The 21,733-nt window shown below is 39.6% G+C and overlaps 2 protein-coding genes across 2 annotated transcripts in view; one reads left to right on the top strand and one right to left on the bottom strand.

Annotated features, from left to right (window-relative positions):
- Positions 1 to 21,733, top strand: part of fa2h (fatty acid 2-hydroxylase) — a 44,209-nt gene extending 22,476 nt beyond the window's left edge. Inside the window, exons 2-7 of the mRNA XM_074632143.1 lie at positions 10,750 to 10,890; positions 16,968 to 17,110; positions 18,062 to 18,162; positions 18,370 to 18,542; positions 19,131 to 19,383; positions 20,671 to 21,733. Coding sequence (XP_074488244.1) covers positions 10,750 to 10,890; positions 16,968 to 17,110; positions 18,062 to 18,162; positions 18,370 to 18,542; positions 19,131 to 19,383; positions 20,671 to 20,738 — 879 coding nt within the window. The 3' untranslated portion in view covers positions 20,739 to 21,733. The remainder of the gene's footprint in view (positions 1 to 10,749; positions 10,891 to 16,967; positions 17,111 to 18,061; positions 18,163 to 18,369; positions 18,543 to 19,130; positions 19,384 to 20,670) is intronic.
- On the bottom strand, positions 7,235 to 9,670 carry LOC141765879 (uncharacterized). Its single transcript, XM_074632142.1, has 2 exons — positions 9,512 to 9,670; positions 7,235 to 9,366 (listed from the first exon to the last, which is right to left on the bottom strand). Exon 2 carries the CDS (start codon positions 9,286 to 9,288, stop codon positions 7,543 to 7,545), a length of 1,746 nt encoding a protein of 581 aa, XP_074488243.1. The 5' UTR covers positions 9,289 to 9,366; positions 9,512 to 9,670; the 3' UTR covers positions 7,235 to 7,542.

Here is a 21,733-nt window from a genome sequence, read left to right as displayed (position 1 = left end):
TGGATCCTTGATATAGCCTGCTAACGCTACATGGATGCTGGATAACGTTACGACCGAACTTTTCTTCACTACCCTGGAGTCAATGAGCACGAGCGGATAGCCAACACGTTGTCATCCCAATTCGTCACATACTGACGCTTTGTCAGACGGCTCGGCGTCGCTTTTTGATCACAGAAAACGCATGCTTAATGTGGTGAATTAAACAAAAACACTTGCTTAGGTTTAGGCAAAAAAAAACACTTAGTTAGGAAGTTAGTTTAGAAAAAACATCAGGGTTGGGCTCGAAATTACTACGTTTGTACAGTGAAAATGTGACTTGACTTTGTGAACACGGGACATGAACGATCAGCTGATTGTAAAGTGAAAGTGAAACTTAACGCACGGGACACAAACAGCGACCTTCTGGATGAAAGCTGTGATGCCGGACCCATATTTATGTAACACCGTCAAAGCCTCGTAGAGTCAGCAGATTACTTTGGTAAAACAGATGTTTCCTAGTTAAGTTCTGCTTTCAACATTACATTTTAAGTAACTTTACCTCCATTTCTAAGAATTGCAACGAAAGAACTTGTACCCTCAAATCTCTGATCTGGCTCAATAATCCACATGACAGACATCTGATCAACCTTTTCTGTTTCTGCTTGCACTTAATGTTCCTCTTCTCAGAACCTGCTGACACCTTGTTCCCTTTAGTTAAATCACACAATGTTACTAACAAACAAACAAAATCACAAACACACATGCACAGGCAAATATCTGTAGATGTACTTGATAAATTATCAACTATAATCAACTAATTGTTTCACCACTACCAACTATTACCATTAATAAGGCATACACAGATTGATGCAAAGCAGGCAATATTCATTACAGATGACGTGACTGGAACAGAGAAACCAACAGTGAAATGGGCAAGGCAAATTAACAAACACCAGTCAGTGTTTTCACTGCTTGGCTGCCAGGTCTTCACCACACCACAGATGGACTATGATAGCATTTTATAATCTAACGGAGAATTCTGAGAAGTTTTTTTTTTTTTTTTTTTTTTATGTAAATAGGCTTTTGGAAATATGAGACTAACATGTGCACTCAGTGTAATCCAGTGTATTAGAATCTGATTTTATCTACCTATGTTTTGTTTGTGTTTGAAAGACTTTTAAAAATAGCAACTCTGAGCTGTGTATAATAACATGTCATGAATAAAAAAAGAACTGATCACAGATCAGTATTGATCCTACACTATTCATATTACAACTAACCTATAACTTAGGTTAATAATAAATAATAGGTACTAAATTAACAATACTGATACAGATTTTTTTTCGTAGTTTTACTGTAAAATTTACCCTAGCACTGTACCACATTTACTCTTCTTACATATTATGTCAGAAAAAGCTCATTTTAAGGACTGAAGAAACTAAAATAGTGTGTTCTGATGGGTTGATGTATATGGAGCCCCCCTTATTTGCATAATGAGGCAGAAATGCATAAAGAAATGTAAAAAGAAATGTGAAAAGAAATGTATAAAGAAAATAATACAGAAATAAATAAGTCTGGGGAAGTAAATAAGAGGTGAAATGCAAAGAAAAAATTGTAAATAAATACATACATTTAAAATATATATAAAATAAATAATAAATAAAAAATAAAAGCAAAAATAAATAAAAGGGAAAATTTACAAAGAGTAAATAAATAAGGGAATTAATACAAAGATAAATAAATAAAGAAGCAAATAAAAATATATATTTATATTACATTTGATCAATCATTAATGGATACATCTTTTTAAATATTATTCTTGCCACAGTTAATGACATATTTATTTATTTATCGAGTCATTTATTTTAGATTTTGGCAGGTTCCGTCCTCCATGGATGTGAGCCATGTGATTGCAGTTTCCTTTTTACGTGTTTGTTTCCATTGTCAGCTCCTTGGAGAGTAAGCCTCTGTGTTGTGTGTTGTGTGTATCAGAGCGTTATGCAGTAGAGGGTGTTTATGTGGGACGTGTGTACTGTCTGCATTCAAGAAAATGTACTTCAAAGTGGTGCGTTGAGATTTGCACATATTTACAGATGCAGAATTGTGAGGTGTGTGTTTGCAACACCTGTGGATAAAGGTGTGAATATATGTCGGCAGATATTGACACATTTATAGCGAAGCTTTGCTGTGTAATCACAGTGAGTGAAACTGAGGTGGAGGATATTCACATTCCCAATACTGGCCACACCCCCCGAACGCACCACACCTGCAGAGTTCCTTGATGGCTCAGAGGTCCAGTGACCTTTTGTTAAGCCAGTACAGTATGTATATAGTGGGACGAGCTTATTAAATATCAGAATCACACAATAGTCACAGCCTCACTCACGTAGCCCATGGCTGCTGCTGCTGCTGCTGATACAGAGGGTGTGTCAGCGTATTACTTTCACCACCATAAAGCTATCACACTGCTTGTTTTGGTGTGTGTGTGTGTGTGTGTGTGTGTGTGTGTGTGTGTGTGTGAGTACTTGCGTGAGTATGTGAGAGGCAGAGAAACAGGAAGTGTGTATGTGTGTGTATGTGCTGGTAGCTTTTGCTGTGCTGCCCTGTGTGATTGTTTGGTATCAGTTCTGTATCACCATGTACAGTATCACCTATAACAACACTAAACAAATGACATACTGAATGTACACTGTGCTGATAACCTTTGTGATACTGGTATTGATTTCTTCTGCTCTTAAGCTACATTTGTTGTAGTTTGTTAATAGGTAATGTTATTGTAGCTTTAGCTCCTTTATTGAACTTGATGAACATTTTCCCAAAGATTTTGTAAAGTCAAATTTAGGGGTGTCATGATTTCAATTTTAAATAGAAAATCGATCAAAATGAGCTTTTGATTTCAACCTTCAAAGTCAAAAACAGGATTGGCTATTCTCCCTTTTTTTCCGAAGGAAAACAAAAAAAGCAACACTTCAAAGACGACGCAGCGTAGTTCACCGGGAGCCTGCAGCTCAGCACTCTGAGAGACACTCTGTCGGAGTTGGAGATGACAGGGCAACAACAGAAGTTATGTAAACAACAAACGCATCGTTGCCAAAAAAACTAGTTTGTTGGCTGCAGAAGATTTAGAGACTGCAGCAACCAGTGGAGCCCTACTTAAATCGAAAATCAAATCGAATCATGAGCTTAAAATCTAAAGTCAAAGTGAAGCGTGGATTGGAGAATTGTGACTCCCCTAATCAAATTTATACTAGGGCTGTCAATCAATTAAAATATTTAATCGTGATTACATTTTTTGTCTGTTCAAAATGTACCTTAAAGGGAGTATTTAATACTCTTATCAACATGGGAGTGGGTAAATATGCTGCTTTATGTAAATGTCTGTATATATTTATTATTGTAAATCAATTAACAACACAAAACAATGACAAATATTGTCCAGAAACCCTCACAGGTACTGCATTTAGCATAAAACATATGCTCAAATCATAACATGGCAAACTGCAGCCCAACAGGCAACAACAGCTGTCAGTGTGTCAGTGTGCTGACTTGACTATGACTTGCCCCAAACTGCATGTGATTATCATAAAGTGGGCATGTCTGTAAAGGGGAGACTCGTGGGTACCCATAGAACCCATTTTCATTCACATATCTTGAGGTCAGAGGTCAAGGGACCTTTTTCCGTTATTTAACCTCCTTCATAACAAGCTATAGCCCATTACAACCTAAAAATAGCAAGTTGCGTTAATGCGTTAAAGAAATCAGTGCCATTAAATTGAATTGGCGTTAAGGCGTCATTATCACGTTAACTTTGACAGCCTATATTATTATTATTATTATTATTATTATTATTATTATTATTATTATTATTATTACTATTATTACTATTATTATTATTATTATTATTATTACTATTATTAATATTATTATTATTATTATTATTATTATCTGTATAGACAACGTTCTACTGTCGATACCATAGAGAAAGAAGAAGATTAAAGTAAAGTATCGATCTCATATTACTAGACAGTGAGTTTCAACGTATTCTTCTTCCAAGAAGGACGAGACAGTTTAATGGTCCCTTTGTTTATTTCTTTTGCTTTTAGTACAGTGTGATAATGGGGGGGTGTAACGTTGCCTCTGTAGGTGTTAAATTGCCCAGGTGATGTTAGAAACAAACCATAGGGGAACTATGAATGTGTGTAAGTGTGTGTGTTGCGTTTCATGTTCGTGTGTGCTTGTGCATGTGTCTGAAAGCAACCAGCTGATAAATATTTCACTTGACTGACGGGAACTGACAGCCAGTGGCAGAGACAAAGGATGAACAGAGGCAGCCGATTGCAGATGAGAGAAGGGAGATGATAATGTTTCATTGTCACAGATGAAAGAGAAACAGATATAGAAATATTTCACTGTTTCCTGTACCGCAGTGTGAATCTAGTTTCTCTGTGTGGTCATTAGCATAATGAGGTAGAAATGTAAAAAGAAATGTGTAAAGAAATGTATAAAGAAAAGAATACAGAAATAAATAAGTTTGGGGAAATAAATGCAAAGGGAAAGTCGTGCAGAAATAAATAAATAAATACACATATCTAAAAATAAATATTAAATAAATGCAAAAAAATTAATAAAAATAAATAAACAAATTAAAAAATTCATGAAAATAAATACATACAGTAAATACATAAAAGGGAAAATTGAACAGAAGAGTAAATAAATAAGGAAACTAATACAAAGATAAATAAGCAAATTAAAACAGAAATATCAATTTATGTCAAATTTTATCAATTAATTAATTGTTACATTTATTTTTAATATTATTTTAGCTGAAGTTAATGACATATTCACTTATCGAGTCATTTATTTTTATTTTGGCAGGTTCCGTCCTACTATTCATGTTAGTTTCATGGCAAAAAGTACCTAAATGTCCACTTTTCAAACTTTTCCTGCAGTATAATCCACTCCTCCGCTGTCTGTCTGCCCATACAGTATGCTCATTATATTTCGTTATGTATCGATAACAATCATATATTCTCCAACATATGGCTAGATTCACTGCTTCCATTTGTAACTGGAGCATTGAGCTGCTTATATCTAAGTGGAATAGGCGTGTTTTCTGGGTGAAACTGGGTAAACCACAGGTAACCATTGTCATTAACACGCTTTGCTTCACATTGTAAAATGCAACTCAACAGAAATGTTTTGGTTTTGGATAATTTAATTCGGAGATTGTCGGTTCAACAAAGTTCAGGTAGTCTGTTATCTATAATTTGTGTTCTTTTTTTCTTTACATGAATACAGATCTGCTTGTAGAAGCATTTACATCCTCCTATAACTAATTATTTGCATCAAGATTTTGAGATCTGTGATGCTGTGCCCTTATAAATCTAGAGCAAGGTGTGTGTGAGGCAGCCACAGTTGCCACTTCCTTTAGTTGTCAAGGTAAGTGACTGTGTAAAAGCCACTAATGATTCATTCAAATAGACCCACAGCACCCTTCCAGTCAGTGGAAAGATTTGATTAGGAAAACAGTCTCAATAAAGCACCTGTTGCATTTTCCCACATAGTGATGGAGAGGTGATGGACGGCACATTTTTCTCCTCAGCTGTTACATCGCGGCCCACATGGCCTTCTTTCCAGCTTCAGCCCATGTTGCTGAGTGCCTTTTTAATGAGGATCATGAAGAACTAGTGTATGGGCCACCGTTGCAGTGTGGACCAAGTGTATTCTGTCACTTCTCTAAACCAATCAGAGACTCATTATATAGTGGACTATAAAGTGAGTTTGCCATTTTGTAGTGCTGTCCGAATGTATAGTGAGATTTATTATACCCTATAGAGTTGACTCAGAGTATCCCACAATGCATCATGAAAGGTAGTGGACAACGATGGCCACTAACCGAGCACTATATACCATCATGCATTGCGCTGCGAGAGAGCAGCGCGATTGAGAGATTGAGTTGCAGAGTAAAAATTTTATATTTAATGTGAGCAGAGCAGCACACATGACCACAAAGTACTTTGTATTTATTAATTTGTGAAAATATGCTTATTCCCCCTACATTCACAACGGCCGTTAATTCTTACCTTTCACAATAAAAGCCCTGGATATATACGCTGCGTTACTGCTTACCAAGGGGAACTTAAATTCACTCAGAGCATTTCGCTAAGAGACAACTCAACAAAAATAGCTTACAATATGTATTTACCACACACAAAAATACATGTCAGTACCCAGTATTTATTATGGATGGTCTACCAGCAATGACGTAATGAGAAAATGACCTGAGTAGTGTCCGAAAGTGTTTTTGCATTTTGCAGCTGAGCTCACTATATAGTCCTCTACATAGAACTCCCTAGATAGTGAGTAGGGAGTAGGGCATGTGTGAATGATTTCAGACATAGGCATAGATTGGGTTATTTAGATGTATTCTAGACACTAACTAACATGCACACACACCTGCACACATACACACATCTGCACACACACACACACACTAAGGTCTTATTTGGGCCCTCACTGCATTATAAAATTAAAGCACAACATAATAAAAGCACAACATCAACATAATCACTTCCTGTATTAGATTGTTTTGTCCATCTTTACACCGTCACTGTGTGTGCTCCCTCCACCTTGAGTGATGGAGATGCTTTCCAGCTCTCTCACAGTCACTTGTTGACCTGGTAAACTCACCTGAACCTGTCTGCAGAATGTGGATAGCCGTCCTCCACATTTATAGGCTTATTGAATGAACTAATGTATGAGTTCTCTTTACACTTAAAAACACACGTCCCCTTAAAATAACCTCATTTATTGTCATTGAATAAGAGTGCATTTATGTTTCTAGAAAAACAATACACCATCATTGTGATATGTCTTGATACACCTTACAGTGAAGGTGTCAGTAAATAAATATATAAACATGATAAATAAGGTTTAATGATCTTTAATTACAACAGTTCTGATCGGTCAGGAATAGACATGGTTTTAAATAGTAATAGCTATTTCCAGACTGTGTGAGCTAATACAGACAAGAAACCTGATTCTCCTTTACAATAATTCTCTACATGTTTACAGTCAGGCAGGTAAACTCATTAAAATTAGCAATAATTAAGATCAGTGTATATGATGGAAGAGAGAGCGCAAAACACACTTTTCTTTGTACTTTATTTTTGCACTTTATAAAAATTCACTGTATCAGCAGAACTTCAGTCTGAGTTGAATATTTACAGCAAATGATGAAAGAAATAAGAAGAAATGAATGAATATAATTTATTTATATTATTATTTATTGTATTTGTATATTGCATAATGTTCATTATTATGCACTGATTGTGGGAGAACTGGATCACCCAGATCGAACCCGTGCATTCCACAACAGTAGACAACACTGACTACTGAGGTGGCGCTGAGAGCTCAAGCCCTCGCATTCATTCAGAAGGAAAAAGTCAATTTTTCCTTCAAGATGAATGACACATTGAAGACGTTTTTTATCTATAGAATAAGTCCAATTATTCACTATATGTGGGATAAACCGGAGCTCCCGGAGAAAACCCATAAACCACTTTACCACCTCGTCATGGCGGTGAGCATAGAAGAGAAGCACCTGCATACCATGCAGCACCTCTGTCTCTGTGGTGCCATCAGGTGACCTTTGACGGCGGAGGCGATACGCTCTCCGACTGCCGTTTGACCCCCTTTCAAGGACACCAGCACCCACGTCGCATTGCCCCACGTCTTAATCAGGTCCCGGTAAATGGCCTTTTCGATGTTTTCCAATGCTTCTGGGCTGGAATCGAAATCGAGACCCTCGACTTCGCCCCACGTTTGATCAAAAAGGCGCTGGATGATGTCCTGGACGTTTGAAAGGGTCCAGGTCACTTTTGCCTTCTTGAAGATCCGCGTGACCAGCCTCTCCAAGATCACCTCGACGCAGTTTTTCTTTTGTTCGTTCCGCGCTCGCCGTGCAGAGTCATCACGACTCTTCATCACGGATACCGGGGCAGACGGAGAAGCGATTGCCAAAGGTTTCTTGGCCCTGGGCTTGGTCCCCAGTATGGCGTGTCTCATATTGTCGACGAGGTCGTCGGACTGAAAGATCTGCCACCATCTGGCCAGACACAGGAAACCGAGCACCTTCCGCTGCAAGTCGGCGCGCATGTTGGCACGTATCACCGGCTCGGGGATGATCTCTGGCCCATGTGTGATATGTGTGTAGAGGAGATCACTTAAGACCTTTGTGAACTCCAAGACTCGACCGGGGGGAATGTTTATGAGTGGAGCGCCGAGTCCCAGAAGATCGTGGTTCTCTGGTTGTTTCATCAGATCGGTAATCTTCTTTGTGAGAGACTTTGCCGACTCTCGGCTGTGAACTTTGGAGCCCCGGTTGAATCTTTTCCTCATCTGTGCCACAATGCGATGGAGGCACGTTTTGGCAAAGCACTTTGCCAAAAGCTTCTTAATTTTGCTTCTGATGCTTTTCTTGGAGCGTTTGCTCTTCTGCGCCGACGGAGTCTGTCTTACAGCATCTTCGGCGATACTCCGAGCGATTTCTTCCGCGACGTCTTCAATCTCCCGAGAGTTTTGAGACTGCAGCAACGTGTACTCGGAGTCCGGCACGTCAACCAAGAGAGGTTCGGTGATGTCGTTCAACTGCTTTTTGATGATGATTGTGACATACATGATGTCTTTCATCTCAATCACGACGTCCGACGAAGGCGTCGCCGCATGGCGGTCTTCGGCGTCTGAGGGTTCCGGTTCCACATCTGATTGTTCGCAGATGGTCCTCTGCTTGCGCGGTCGAGCCAAGAACACCGATTTCATCTTGCCGATGAACGCCTGGCACATTTTGCAGGCGTGCAGAATCATGTTGTTGAGTCTGCTGGGAGGAGTGAGGCGCTGGACTATGCCCTCGGGGCTGGAGAGGGCACTTCGGACGTTCTCCGAAACCTCTTCAGAGATCAATGTCGTCAAGCTTTTGGAGCTCGGACACTGAACCGAGACGTCGACGCCCAGAGCTTCGGCAAAACCCTGAGAGATTGCGTTTCCCAGATTGATTTGGACGTCGTCCTCAGACGCCAGGGTCCTGCTCCCGAGAGATTTCAGGAAAGCTTTTGTCAAGGCCGCTGTCATGTCCAACAGCAGCTCTCCCATCATGGTCATAGTGGCGTCGTCGGGGCTGCCGGATTTCAAAAGTCCCCACTGATCCGCCGTCATCCCCTTAAAGAAGGAGTTGAGCAGCTTGGAAACAACGCGACGGACGTTGAACTCGGGCATGATGGCTTCTGGCTGGGAAGTTCTTGATGATACCATAATGCTGATTTACGGTCAATTCTTGTCGATGCTTCGTGGTTTTTGGAGAGAAATTCACTGCTTCTCTCAGTAGGTAGTCTGATGAGTGAAAATAATCGTTAGTTGCAGCCCTAATTATTATTAACTAACATGTAAGCTGCATTTAAATGTTGAGGCTCATTTTAACTGATTCATATACTGTTGGGAGGTTTAATCTAAAGCAATGCATTCATAAAATTCATACCTCTTTCTCTTGAGACAACTGCTTCTCTCAGTCGATGTGTTTCGTCTGATCGAGTCTTCAGATTCAACTACAGTTGTGTGATTCTGGGACTCTCTCCTTAATGTCACTCCTTTATGATGTTACCGCTCCTTTAAGATGTCACAACTGATGTCACCACTCCTTTAATCCATCAGTGTTCCATCTAGTGATGTCACGATGCAGTGATGATGTCACCACTGCTGTGATGTCACCACTCCTTTAACCCATCACAGTGTTCCATCTAGTGATGTCACGATGCAGTGATGATGTCACCACTGCTGTGATGTCACCATGCAGTGATGATGTCACCACTGCTGTGATGACACACACACACACACACACACACACGCACACACGCACACACGCACACACACGCACACACGCACACACACACACACACACACACACACACACACACACACACACACAGATCTTGCTTATTTGATAGGCATTATAGAGCGCTACAGGTATGAGTCCTAAAACTCGGAAATGAGTTAGCATTTTAGCACTTCCGGTTCCCTCGTCTGGAAGTCAGTGGGTTTTTAGTTAGATGCCTGAAATAAGGTCTGTGGTTAACACTAGCTGAAGAGATTTTAACATTTTGTTCTACGACATAAAATACATCAATAAATATCCCACTCGTGAATTTTGAAGCCTTAATGTGTCTTAAAAAAGGCGGTTGCTAACAAGTGGCTAAATAAGACTACTAAACGTCATCACACCGACTCATCCGCCTTTACAGCCTTGTTGTGTATACTCACGTTTATGCGACTGTGGTGTAGTTCGTTTATAGCCTAACGTTAGCTTTTTACTTCTGGTGATTGCATTCACTCTTCTAAAAGTGGTGTTCATTTGTGGAGATTATCTTGCTGAACAAAAAGTGTAAGTATCAAAAATGTGTGTTTGCCACAGAGTTTATTTTCTGCAACAATCCAAAACCCAATGAAACAATCCCATTGGCTCTTTGTCGAGGGAACCAGGGCCATGCCAACTTCCTGGTTGCCCTACAAAAATACGTCATCTCTGCACCACTCTGTATAACCGGTCGTCGACCTGTCTATCTATGACTTTTCTAAAATGACATGAAATTGGAAAAGGCTCAAGAGTCTCGATCCCTCTTTAACCACCTGTCAGTCTAGGAGAAACAAAAGAGACAGCCACTTGTCCATTTTGTCACAGCTCTGATCACAAGTCTCTGTTTCTGTCTTGCTTGTCTTTAGACTCTGAGAGAGAGGAGGAAGGCCAGCGAGCAGACAGAAGGACAGACGGCAGAAAAGACGACAGACAATAAGGTGAAAGAGGAGGACGAGGAGGACGAGAATGATGCGTATAACCGCTGCAGCTCTGTGGACCTGGACAAGGTATGTATGTGTGTGTGTGTGTGTGTGTGTGTGTGTGTGTGGGTGTGTGTGGGTGTGTTCACTGATCACATGGAGAGAGTGCATTCCTTCATACAGTATCTCTTTGTGTGTATCAGGGCTCAGACAAAACGTGACCATTTTTGGAGACAGTGCTCCTAAAGTACCAGTGCGACTTGCAAATATTATTAGTTATTATTATTAGTGTGTCCCGTCCACACTGACACGCCCCTTGGCGTCACTTTATTTTCGGCATTAGAACCACTCTAGTTACCCTTGGCGTCACTTTTGGATTAGGCAACAAAACCACTATAGTTAGGTTTAGCAAAGAACTACATGGTTGGGCTTAAAACTACTACGTTTGTACAGTGAAAATTAAACTGAATGTTGTGAACACGGGACACGAACAGCGGTCTCCTGGATAAAAGCCTTGTGTTTGTTGGACCCATCCCCTTCCCCTCCCGCCTGCCCGGTGTCTCTCTTTTGGCTCTTTAAACTATGTCATCACACTCCCGGCATACTTTCTCAGAGCGTTTACCGTTGCCGCAGACGGGTTTACATTGTAACGCCTGGTGCGTTTCTTACTGACGCTAAAGGGTGCGTTGTGTGGTGGTAACACACGCCAACGTCCGTGACAAAGCCTCAGTATTTGACGTGCTGGGAATGAATTACCTTTAAAGGAGTAGCCCACAAGACTCATGCGCACAATTTATCATGTGATGTCTATATTTAAAAAGCACTATTTCACTTCATGATTTTTTTTCGCTAAAAGCACTGATTTAATAATAAATAATAAAACTTCACTTTGTGACTGTTATTTTAAATAAAACAGCACATTATTTCTGTAAATTGTAACGAGTAACACAGTCAAGATGGAAAAAATATGGATGTGTTGCATGCCGATTGAGTGCTCCTGGTGGGAAAAGTTAGTGTGGAGCAGGGCCCTGTTTATGTATGTTTGTTGAAATTGTTCACGGTTACATCATGGTCTTGACTGGAATGAGAGTGACCAAACAAGAGAAGACCGAGCATGTGTGTGTGCTGGTCATGGGGGGGGAGAAGAAGAGTGAACAGTCATCAGGTTATTCACCCTGCCTCGTTCCAAAACTGTCTCTGTTTGTAAGCAGACTCTAAAGCTCCCACACTGCCAGACAAGAGCATGTACAAACACACAGATGTATTAAACACCTAACCATAACTTAAACCTTAAAGCGACTCGATGGAAGAATCCTAAATTGCTCGTTAACAGTGACATCTGTGGCCGCTAAGTCGACAGTCAGCGTCCTGTTGCTCGCACTCGTGCTTTTGTTCGCACTACGTAGATGAGAGCGAGCATCAGTCAAAACAGTGAGGCGACGTTTGTTGGGGTTAGCGGACTCCATTTCTATCCGTTAGCTGTGGTTGCACACTATTAGCCCTGTAGCGGAGCTGAAAATAAAGGCACTCGCGAGCGCGCGCGACGTCAGGTCGGTTGGATTTCCCCGCATTCTTCACATTAAAAGCAGGCTACAGGCTGATAGAGGAAACCCAGAAAGTCGTGGAAGGTCTCATCTTTTTGGTTTGGTTACACCCTAATCACACATTGGCAATAAAAAACAATTAAAACATGTTTATGCATGTAAAAACTTACATACAGTCCCTTTATCACTAAACCCATTACCAACCTAAAGTCATTTCCCCTTATATGAATGTTTCCTGTCTATTCTTGTGTGAACAGTTCGTCTTTGTTAGTATAAAACCCACATAATAGTCATGCACATATTCATGTGATTGAGCAGTTTGACAAGCGTTGTTCTACTCTGCAGCTGTATCAGCATACCAGGTCCACAGCACATTGTGATGACAGATTCAACCAGTCCGTCTTGCTCACTCTGTTGCCAGGCATCAGTGTGTTGAGTAAAACGCACCTCTCTTGCCCGTAAACAAGACATTGACTGGTCCTTGTAAACGCTTCACAGTGTTTGTTTTTACAGCTACGCCGAATCGTTGAGTTGTTCCAATAACACTGACGATCATATCCCCAGTCTGAGTGTTACGCTGTAAAATAAATGATGCGCCTCCGACACTCCCATCACAAGGCTCCACTGTGGTTTGATTTCAAATAAATCGATGTGTCAGATACATGAGGCGTTTGTTTTAGTCTGGCTGCAGTGCTGGGAGTGTCACTACTCCTGTCATGTGCTGTCCTGCCTGGTAATTAAAGAAAACAGACATGAACTGCTGCACATCATACAAATGTTTTGATAAACTTATATAATGTGATGTATGTGTGTATAGTATATATATATATTTATATTCACACCAACTGTTTGGATGTGATCCGGCTCTCACTGAAGTAGCCGCCTTGTTCAGTTACACCTTAAGGTTTTATAACACTGTCTTGTTGACACAGTCCACTTGGTGTAGACACACAGTGCAGAGACGAACTGGTAAAGCAGGAATCTCACATTATTTAGATACTCACCTGTCCTTTTGAATCGAGCATCAGGCCAGTTGAGTGTGTGTGTGTGTGTGTGTGTCTTAACCACATTTTCTTGGAGCCGTCTAACACTCAGGAATGTGAGGCACGGGTCATAAATGCATGTGGCCCAGTTTCTTTTGTATATTGTCAACTGTTCATTTTAGATGCAAGCATTCTTATCTTTGTTCTAATGAGCAAACTTCACCTGTTACGATACGATACAACTTTATTGTCTATGAAATTCATTTTGCATCCATAGGCAGCTCAATTTGAGAAAAAGTACACATACAATAGACATACTGTTACCATAAACAAACAGACAAGTAAGACCCATCAGACAAAAAACAAAACACATCACAATTATTCATTCATAACCCATTACAAAATTACCATCTGTCCTCTGGATTTACATCTCCTTAGCAGCACATTTATTATTATTTAGCAACAAGATGGACTGATGGACAAAAGCGTTCTTCAGCCGTTGGCCACCAGCCCGCTGGTCAGACAGCTGGCTACTTAGCTAACTTGTTAATTCCGCCATGCCGTCATAAAACACTGGTTACAGAATTTACCACAATGTTTTCTTCAACATAGTTAACAGTGTGAATTAATACAGAATTAGTTAACACTTCATAATAACCATCATTTATAAATGGTAAATCGATAGTTAAACTCAGTCAATAGTTATTTTACTGTTAACGAACAATGAAATGATAATTAATAATGTTTACTTATTATTAGTAATGCTATAATTAATTAATTAGATGATTATAATGTTATTTTAACAGTTTATTGTTGCACACATTATAACATTTGATATACTAAGTATTTGTTAATGATTACTAAATGATTTGTAAACCTTAAAGAAATTGTTTATAAGCATTATATACATAGATGGACCAGATATTTGTAATATTTTGTTAATGGTTCATAATTGGTTTGTAAACCGTCTATAAACATTATTTGGATGGCTATTATACAGTTGTAACTGGGGATTATAATATCTTGTTAAATGGTTAATAAATACTTTGTAAAGCATCTATAAACATTATTTAGATAGATAGTTAACAGTTTATCAATGGATAATATTTGGTTTCTGGTCCATCTATTTATGTAATGTTTATAGATGTTTTACAAACAATTTCTTAAATGTTTAAAACTCATTTGGTAATTATTAACAAATTCTTAATGTGGTATATAAAATGTTATAATGTGTGCAACAAAAAACTGATAATAAATATTTTTCTAATTTAATCAGAATATAATTGTTTATCATCTTTTATCAGCTATTATATAATATAATTTATAAACTAATTATTTCATATTACACCAACTAATGATAAATAATAGCATTACTAATAATTACTAAGCAATATTAATTATCATTTCATTGTTTGTTAACAGTAAAATAATTATTAACTAAGTTTAATTAACTATCAATTTACCATTTATAAATGATGGTCATTAGAAAGTGTTACTTAGAAATAATAATAGAATATTTAGTAAGCTACAGTATAAATGACATTATATCCATGTGGTGTTTGTCATGTGACCTGCCAGTGAGTTTCAATTTAAGAGTCATTTTCTTGATGATGGTGGAATTAACTTACTTCTTCCACCTTGTTTCAAACTACTTGTTTGTGGGAAGTAACCTTGTCACAAGTCTGCTTATCTTCACCATGTGACAGGCGGTTTCACTTCTTCTTCTTTGTTTGGAATATACCAGACGTCTTGTAAAGATGAACGTTTTCTCTCAGTCTAAAAACAGATGGAGTACAGACAAGTTGACTAGCAGCTGATAAACATACATTTCCCTCTTGACAAATTTTAACATGAAACCCAGAGTTCCCCAGCATGAACATCTGGCAGCTTACAGCTTGTAAGGTACCAACAACAAAATTTCAGCTCAGGGAGTAGCAGTGATTTATATTACACCACCATACTACACCTACAGGTATTAGTCTCAAATACCCATCACTAAAAATGAGTCAATGTACTTTATTTAACGTGACCTCTGACCTCAAGATATGTGAATGAAAACTGGCTTTACAGACATGCCCACTTTATGATAATCACATGCAGTTTGGGGAAAGTCATCGTCAAGTCAGCACACTGACAGACTGACAGCTGTTGTTGCCTGTTGGGCCTGAGTTTGCCATGTTATGATTTGAGCATATTTGTTATGCTAAATGCAGTACCTGTGAGGGTTTCTGGACAATATTTGTCACTGTTTTGTGTTGTTGATTGATTTTCAATAATAAATATATACAGACATTTGCATAAAGCAAGCATATTTACCCACTCGCATTGTTGATAAGAGTATTAAATACTTGACATATCTCCCTTTAAGGTACATTTTGAACAGATAAAAATATGTGCAATTAATATGCGATTTATTGCAATTAAATATTTGAATCGCTTGACAGCCCTAATTACAATTTTGATTGTACAGACAACACAGCTTTAGCTCAGGGAGTAGCAGTGCATCATATTACGCTACCATACGTTTGTTTTTTTTAGATTTTGTGCAAAATATGAATTAAGTTTATTTCACATTTTTTTAATTTTTTTCTTTTCCTTACAGACTGGTTATTTTTGTTGTAGCATTACTTACCATCCACACAAAAACACAATAAGATCCATTTATGATATGATTTTGTCCTGAGTGAACAGAGGTAATAAAGGACAGAGGTGGGTGTTACGAGGCAATTCTCTGATGTTGATAACTTGTAAACCTTAAAGTGATGTGACGGGTGGCTGACCAGTCAGTGCCAGCAAAAGGGCCACCGCATGCTAAACTGTCAGTCTGAGTGAATGTATTTATGATTGGTGTGGAAGTGAAGATGTCAGACACAGTCGTGTGGTAGATTTCACAGCTGAGGAGAGTACATCTTTGGATTTGTTTATGTCTAAATGAGGGTATGAGATAAACACGTTATCATTTAGGAGCCGGCGGTAACCTGCAATTACTTTTAATGAGCCTGATACTAGGTAATTAAACTGAGGTAACTGTGTCAGTCCGTGCCTGATACGAATTTTTATTATCTTATGTGTCATAAGAGAGACATCACCTCTGCAACAATCATCATTTCCCAAATAATAAATAATAAACACTATTTAGAAGGGCAAGAGTTGGAATCATATGATGCTTCAGAGGTTTAAAGGGTCAACTGTCTGCTTTAATGTGATCTCTTCTACCCTGGTCATGGTTTTACTGTACCCCACTATCCTATGGATGTTACAAAACTGACCACAGATCAGTGTGGAACTTTACTCTACTACAGTATCTTCATTGTTCATCCACACCAGAGCTGCATATCTCTCACATGTGGCTGTAAGCACGAGGAGCTTGTAAAAAGCTTATGAAGGTAGCTCACTCTCTGGTCTTTGGACTCAGAACCGTCCATCATTACTGACACAAACACCAAACATACAAGCTGGCACTTCCTGGTTTGACAAGTCTTCCAGCAGCTCATCAGTTTTTAACTCTCTGCTGCCAGCTGCTGGAGGCAACGGCGTTTCTGTTAAAACACACTGGTCTGGGAGCTTTCTCCAGCACAGTCACATTTACCTGTATAGAACATGTTTGACTCATTTCTCATTGGTCGTATCTCTGCAGGATCTGGTGGACTGGCGGAAGCCCCTGGCATGGCAGGTAGGCCACCTCGGAGAGAAATATGATGCGTGGGTTCATCAGCCGGTCGACAGACCGATCAGACTGTTTGGAAACCCCTTCATGGAGGCCAGCACCAAGACTTCCTGGTAAGAAACCCTCACAGGTACTGCATTTAGCATAAAGAATATGCTCAAACCATAACATGACAAACTCGAGCCCAACAGGCAACAACAGCTGTCAGTGTGTCAGTGTGCTGACTTGACTATGACTTGCCCAAAACTGCATGTGATTATCATAAAGTGGACAAGTCTGTAAAAACTTTTGCGCAAGTTTGGAGCGTTATTTAGCCTCCATCCTTTTCTAGTTTCATATGATGCCAGTATCTTCACTCTAGCTTTAAAACTGAGCCCGCTACAACCTAAAAATCGCAAGTTGCATTAATGCGTTAAAGAAATTAGTGGCGTTAAAACAAATTTGAGTTAACATGTTATTATAATGTTAACTTTGAGAGCCCTAATTTTCATTTCTAAGCTTGCTCATCATCCAGGATCCCTTCCCTTGTCCCTCAAGGCTTAAAGATTAAACCAATAAACCAAATAAAAACACCAATGAACTTTTTCAACCGCAAAATTAATATTTGACCATTGTCATGGCAAAACAATCTAAAAATAAAGCAATTGTATAATATTATCCAGAACACAACTAGCATGTATCGTGAGTATTGTACTGATATCCACTCCTAGATAATTAGCAGTGTACATGAAGGGTGGTCTCAAAGAAGGGGTACTTGAGCTCATCTGAATGGGCTGTGGGGGGTACGTCTGATAAAAAAGTTTGGGTACAAACGGTTGTCGTCAGTGATTCCTAAGCCTGTTTTAAGTTCAACAAGCAGCTACACTGTGCTAGTGGTTTCAAGAGCAGCTTCAGATAGACGTTCCTGATCCTCTGACCTCTTTTCTAGTCTTCCGATCATTCAAAGCGCTTTAAATATGATATGATATGATAGAAAATAGAAAACAAATGTGGCAGAAAGGACATTTCTTCTTCTAAAAAGGATTGAGAGTACGACCATAATGCTATATGCTCTTTTGCTACAGGTACTGGGTACCAGTGGTGTGGCTTCCTATCGTCTTCTATTACAGTTGGTACTGCTACACCACCCTGGCAAAGGGCACCACCAGGCTAGACCTCACTTCAGGTAACACACACACACATATATGCTTGCCTGCACACACAGCCATATCATGCATGCTGACGTTGTGAACACATAAGCACCAAAGACTCTTTCACACTTTAATTTTCATTTGCACGTCCACATTCAACCATACAATACATGTTTGTTGTCATCATTTTCATGTCCAGTTCATGTGTGTATGTCTATGTCAATATCTGTGTGTGTTCCCAGACTTCTCTATCCCGATCCATAAGTACATTTTCCCACTGCTCTTTCTGACGGGCTGGTTCTTGTGGTCGTTCGTCGAGTACTGCATCCATCGCTTTGTCTTTCACATGAAACCACCAGCCCATAACTACTACCTCATCATGATACACTTCCTCCTGCACGGACAGCACCACAAGGTACACACACACTGCCACTGACGGACGGGGCAGATCCCAGGATCATAAATCTGGTTTAATCATAAACTCTTGTTTGTTTATTACGTCTACTTTATGGCACAATTAAAGAATAATTCTTTATTGCTGGTAATGAATACCTTTCTCTCTTTTCCACATAGTTTTTGAGTGTTATCAACTGTTATAATTGACATTGATCATCTATGATTCCCTTAAAGAGGACCTATTGTGCCTATTTTTAGATACATACAGGTTTCTACTAGAACATGTTTACATGCTTTAATGTTAAAGAAACAACAACTTTATTTTCCTCTTAGCGGCTGTGCTACAGCCCCTCTTTTCACCCTCTGTCTGAAACGCTCTGTTTGAGCTCCTTTGACATGCGCAAAAAAACGATATAATGCACTAAAGGAAAGGGAAATAACATAATAGGTTCTCTTTAAAATAAACATGCTTTTTTGCTTTTGTAAAACTACATACAGTATTGTCAACTTCTGTTAATGAATTCCTCCTTTTAACCTTTTTTTTTGCTAGTTTCTATCTGTTGCTTCTACAGCATCACGTCTCAGTGTATGATGTCTGTCTCCACAGTCTCCATTTGACGGCTCTCGGCTGGTCTTCCCCCCCGGCTTGGCCTCCTTAGTGGTGGGAAGTTTCTACCTGACCCTCTGCAGCACGCTCCCAGAGATCCTCGGGACATCCGTGTTCGTCGGAGGACTGTGCGGCTACGTCGTGTACGACATGATCCACTACTACCTTCACTACGGTTCGCCAAAGAGAGGCTCGTATATGTACAGCCTGAAGGCCTACCACGTGAAACACCACTTTGAGCACCAGAGAGCAGGTGAGCACTGGAAACCTGACATTTGATTTACTAAAGCCTTATTTCCACCGCAGGAACATTAACCCGGAACTAAGAACCTTTTTAGGAACTCATTGCGTTTCGACCGCAGGGACCAGGGTCTAAGTTAAGTACCGGGGACATTTTATGAGGCCTTTTTACCCCCTGAAAAAGCCCTGCTTGGGGGAACCTTTCAGTTCCTGGAAAAGTAGTTCCCGGGACTAAAAGTATAGTAAGTATAGCCCTTTACAATAACCAAAAGGTACCCAAAGTGCTTCACATTAACATAAAAAAATAACAGGAATAAAAAACATAACATATCGTAAAATCATAAAAAGGTACATAAAAAGCAAAAGGGAAAATGTCACAGCGCTACTAGGTATTAAAAGCCAATCTAAATAAAAAAGTCTTGAGCTTAGATTTAAAAAGTTCTAGGTCAATGACAGTGTGTATATCGGGGGTAACTTGTTCCATAGTTTAGGAGCAGCGACAGCAAAAGCACGATCACCCCACAGCTTATACCTCGACATCGGGACTTCTAAAAAAAGTTGACCCGATGACCGCAAAGCCCTGTTCTGCTCGCGGAGAGTTAACATCTCTGACAAATAAGGTGGGGCAAGGCCGTTAACGGCTTTAAAAACAAACATCAAGAGCTTAAAACCAATTCTAAAGCAAACTGGAAGCCACTGGAGGGAGTAAAGTACAGGGGTAATGGGTTCTCGTCTGGAAGTGTTAGTTAAAAAGCGAGCAGCAGCATTTTGCACAAGTTGGAGGCGCGCGAGGGAAGACTGGTTGAGACCAACATACAGTGCATTACAATAGTTAAGTCTCCAGCTAATAAAGGCGTGAATTCCCTTCTCAAGATCGTGCCGATTGAGGAAGGGCTTAACTTTAGTCAGAAGACAAAGCTGGAAAAAGCTCATTTGAACAACAGAGTTAATCTGTTTATCAAATTTCAAACAGCTGTGAAATGTCACCCCCAGGTTTTTTACAGTTGATTTGAAATAAGAAGCCAGAGCATGAAAGCTTGAGACTGCAACATTAGTCATGCACGAAGTACCAAACATAATGCATTCAGTTTTACCTTCATTTAAATGAAGGAAATGTTGTGACAGCCACTGCTTTATGTCACTAATACAGTTCAACAGACAGTTCAGTGCATCACTTCCATTAGGCTTCATAGGTAGATAGATGAAGACCCAGAAAGATCCTATTAGATTTCTAGGTTTGAGTCTCCTTGCTTCTGTTTTCGTCTGATCTATCTAATGTAATATTTATTTCTCCTTCCAGGTTTTGGAATCACCTCCACGTTCTGGGATCACCCCTTCAACACAGTCATCCCTGATGAGAAGTTCTAACACAAAAACGGCTCTCCTGAAGGGCCACAGGACTAATCAACCACCCTCCCTAGCAACCAGCCCACATGCTATAACCACCCTGACACCCGTAGTTCAATCTCTGCAGCCATAGCTTTCACAGCCAAGGAGGAAGTTCCACTTCTGAGGTCTCCTGGGCCACTGCAACTAATCCACACTCTATCAGCCATGCTTTTTGATTCCAGCCAGCAACACAGTCTTTGCCTGACCTCAGTCATGTGGGTGTGTGCGTGTGTGTGTGTGTGTGTGTATGTGTGTGTGTGTGTGTGTGTGTGTGTGTGTTGACCAGTCCACACTGTAATCATTCCTGCACTGTTATTAGCCATTTTTTAAATAACCAACCAGCATCTACTACTACGGTCCACTTTACCGCACTGACATCCCCAGCCAAGTCATCGGAGGTGGGCCACGGAGCGAAAGAGACACACGCATATGAACAGACACACATACAGTACAAGCATGTGCACAGTATATATTTTGATTGATGTGGTTTAATTCAATTTGAAGGAATTACAGAATTCTTCTATAGCTGTATAATACTGTAGAGCACATTCAAAATTACACTGAAGAAACTCAAAAAATACAAACGAAAATACGAAATGCACGCTCTTTTCCTGGTTTCTGGTACTAGGACTACCGACTGAATGAACTATAAGAAACAACATCATAGGAAAATGTTAACATATTAATACTTTTCAAAACATTATTAGTTATATACTTAATGTCACCGGAAGAAAAACAACAGATTATTATTATAGGAAAGTTACAGTTAATATGCATATAAGTTTGAGAACCACTGATTTAGACCCACATTGACCAATGGAATTGTGCACACACTGGGGCTGACCCGAATGCTTCGAAGCTTCAACTGTTGCCATGGTATTCAACCTCCAAATCACTATTCGAATGCTTCGTTTTTTAACTTGAAAAAAAAAAAAAAATTATATATAAGTATGTAATAATAATGTATGCTTCCC

This window comes from Sebastes fasciatus, chromosome 4 (assembly GCF_043250625.1).
Source record: "Sebastes fasciatus isolate fSebFas1 chromosome 4, fSebFas1.pri, whole genome shotgun sequence".
NCBI lineage: Eukaryota > Metazoa > Chordata > Actinopteri > Perciformes > Sebastidae > Sebastes > Sebastes fasciatus.
This window is presented reverse-complemented; position numbering and strand designations above follow the sequence as displayed.

What these genes read in the sequence shown, in the direction of transcription:
- LOC141765879 (XM_074632142.1), bottom strand. Translation starts at nt 9,288, where the DNA reads ATGGTATCATCAAGAACTTCCCAGCCAGAAGCCATCATGCCCGAGTTC.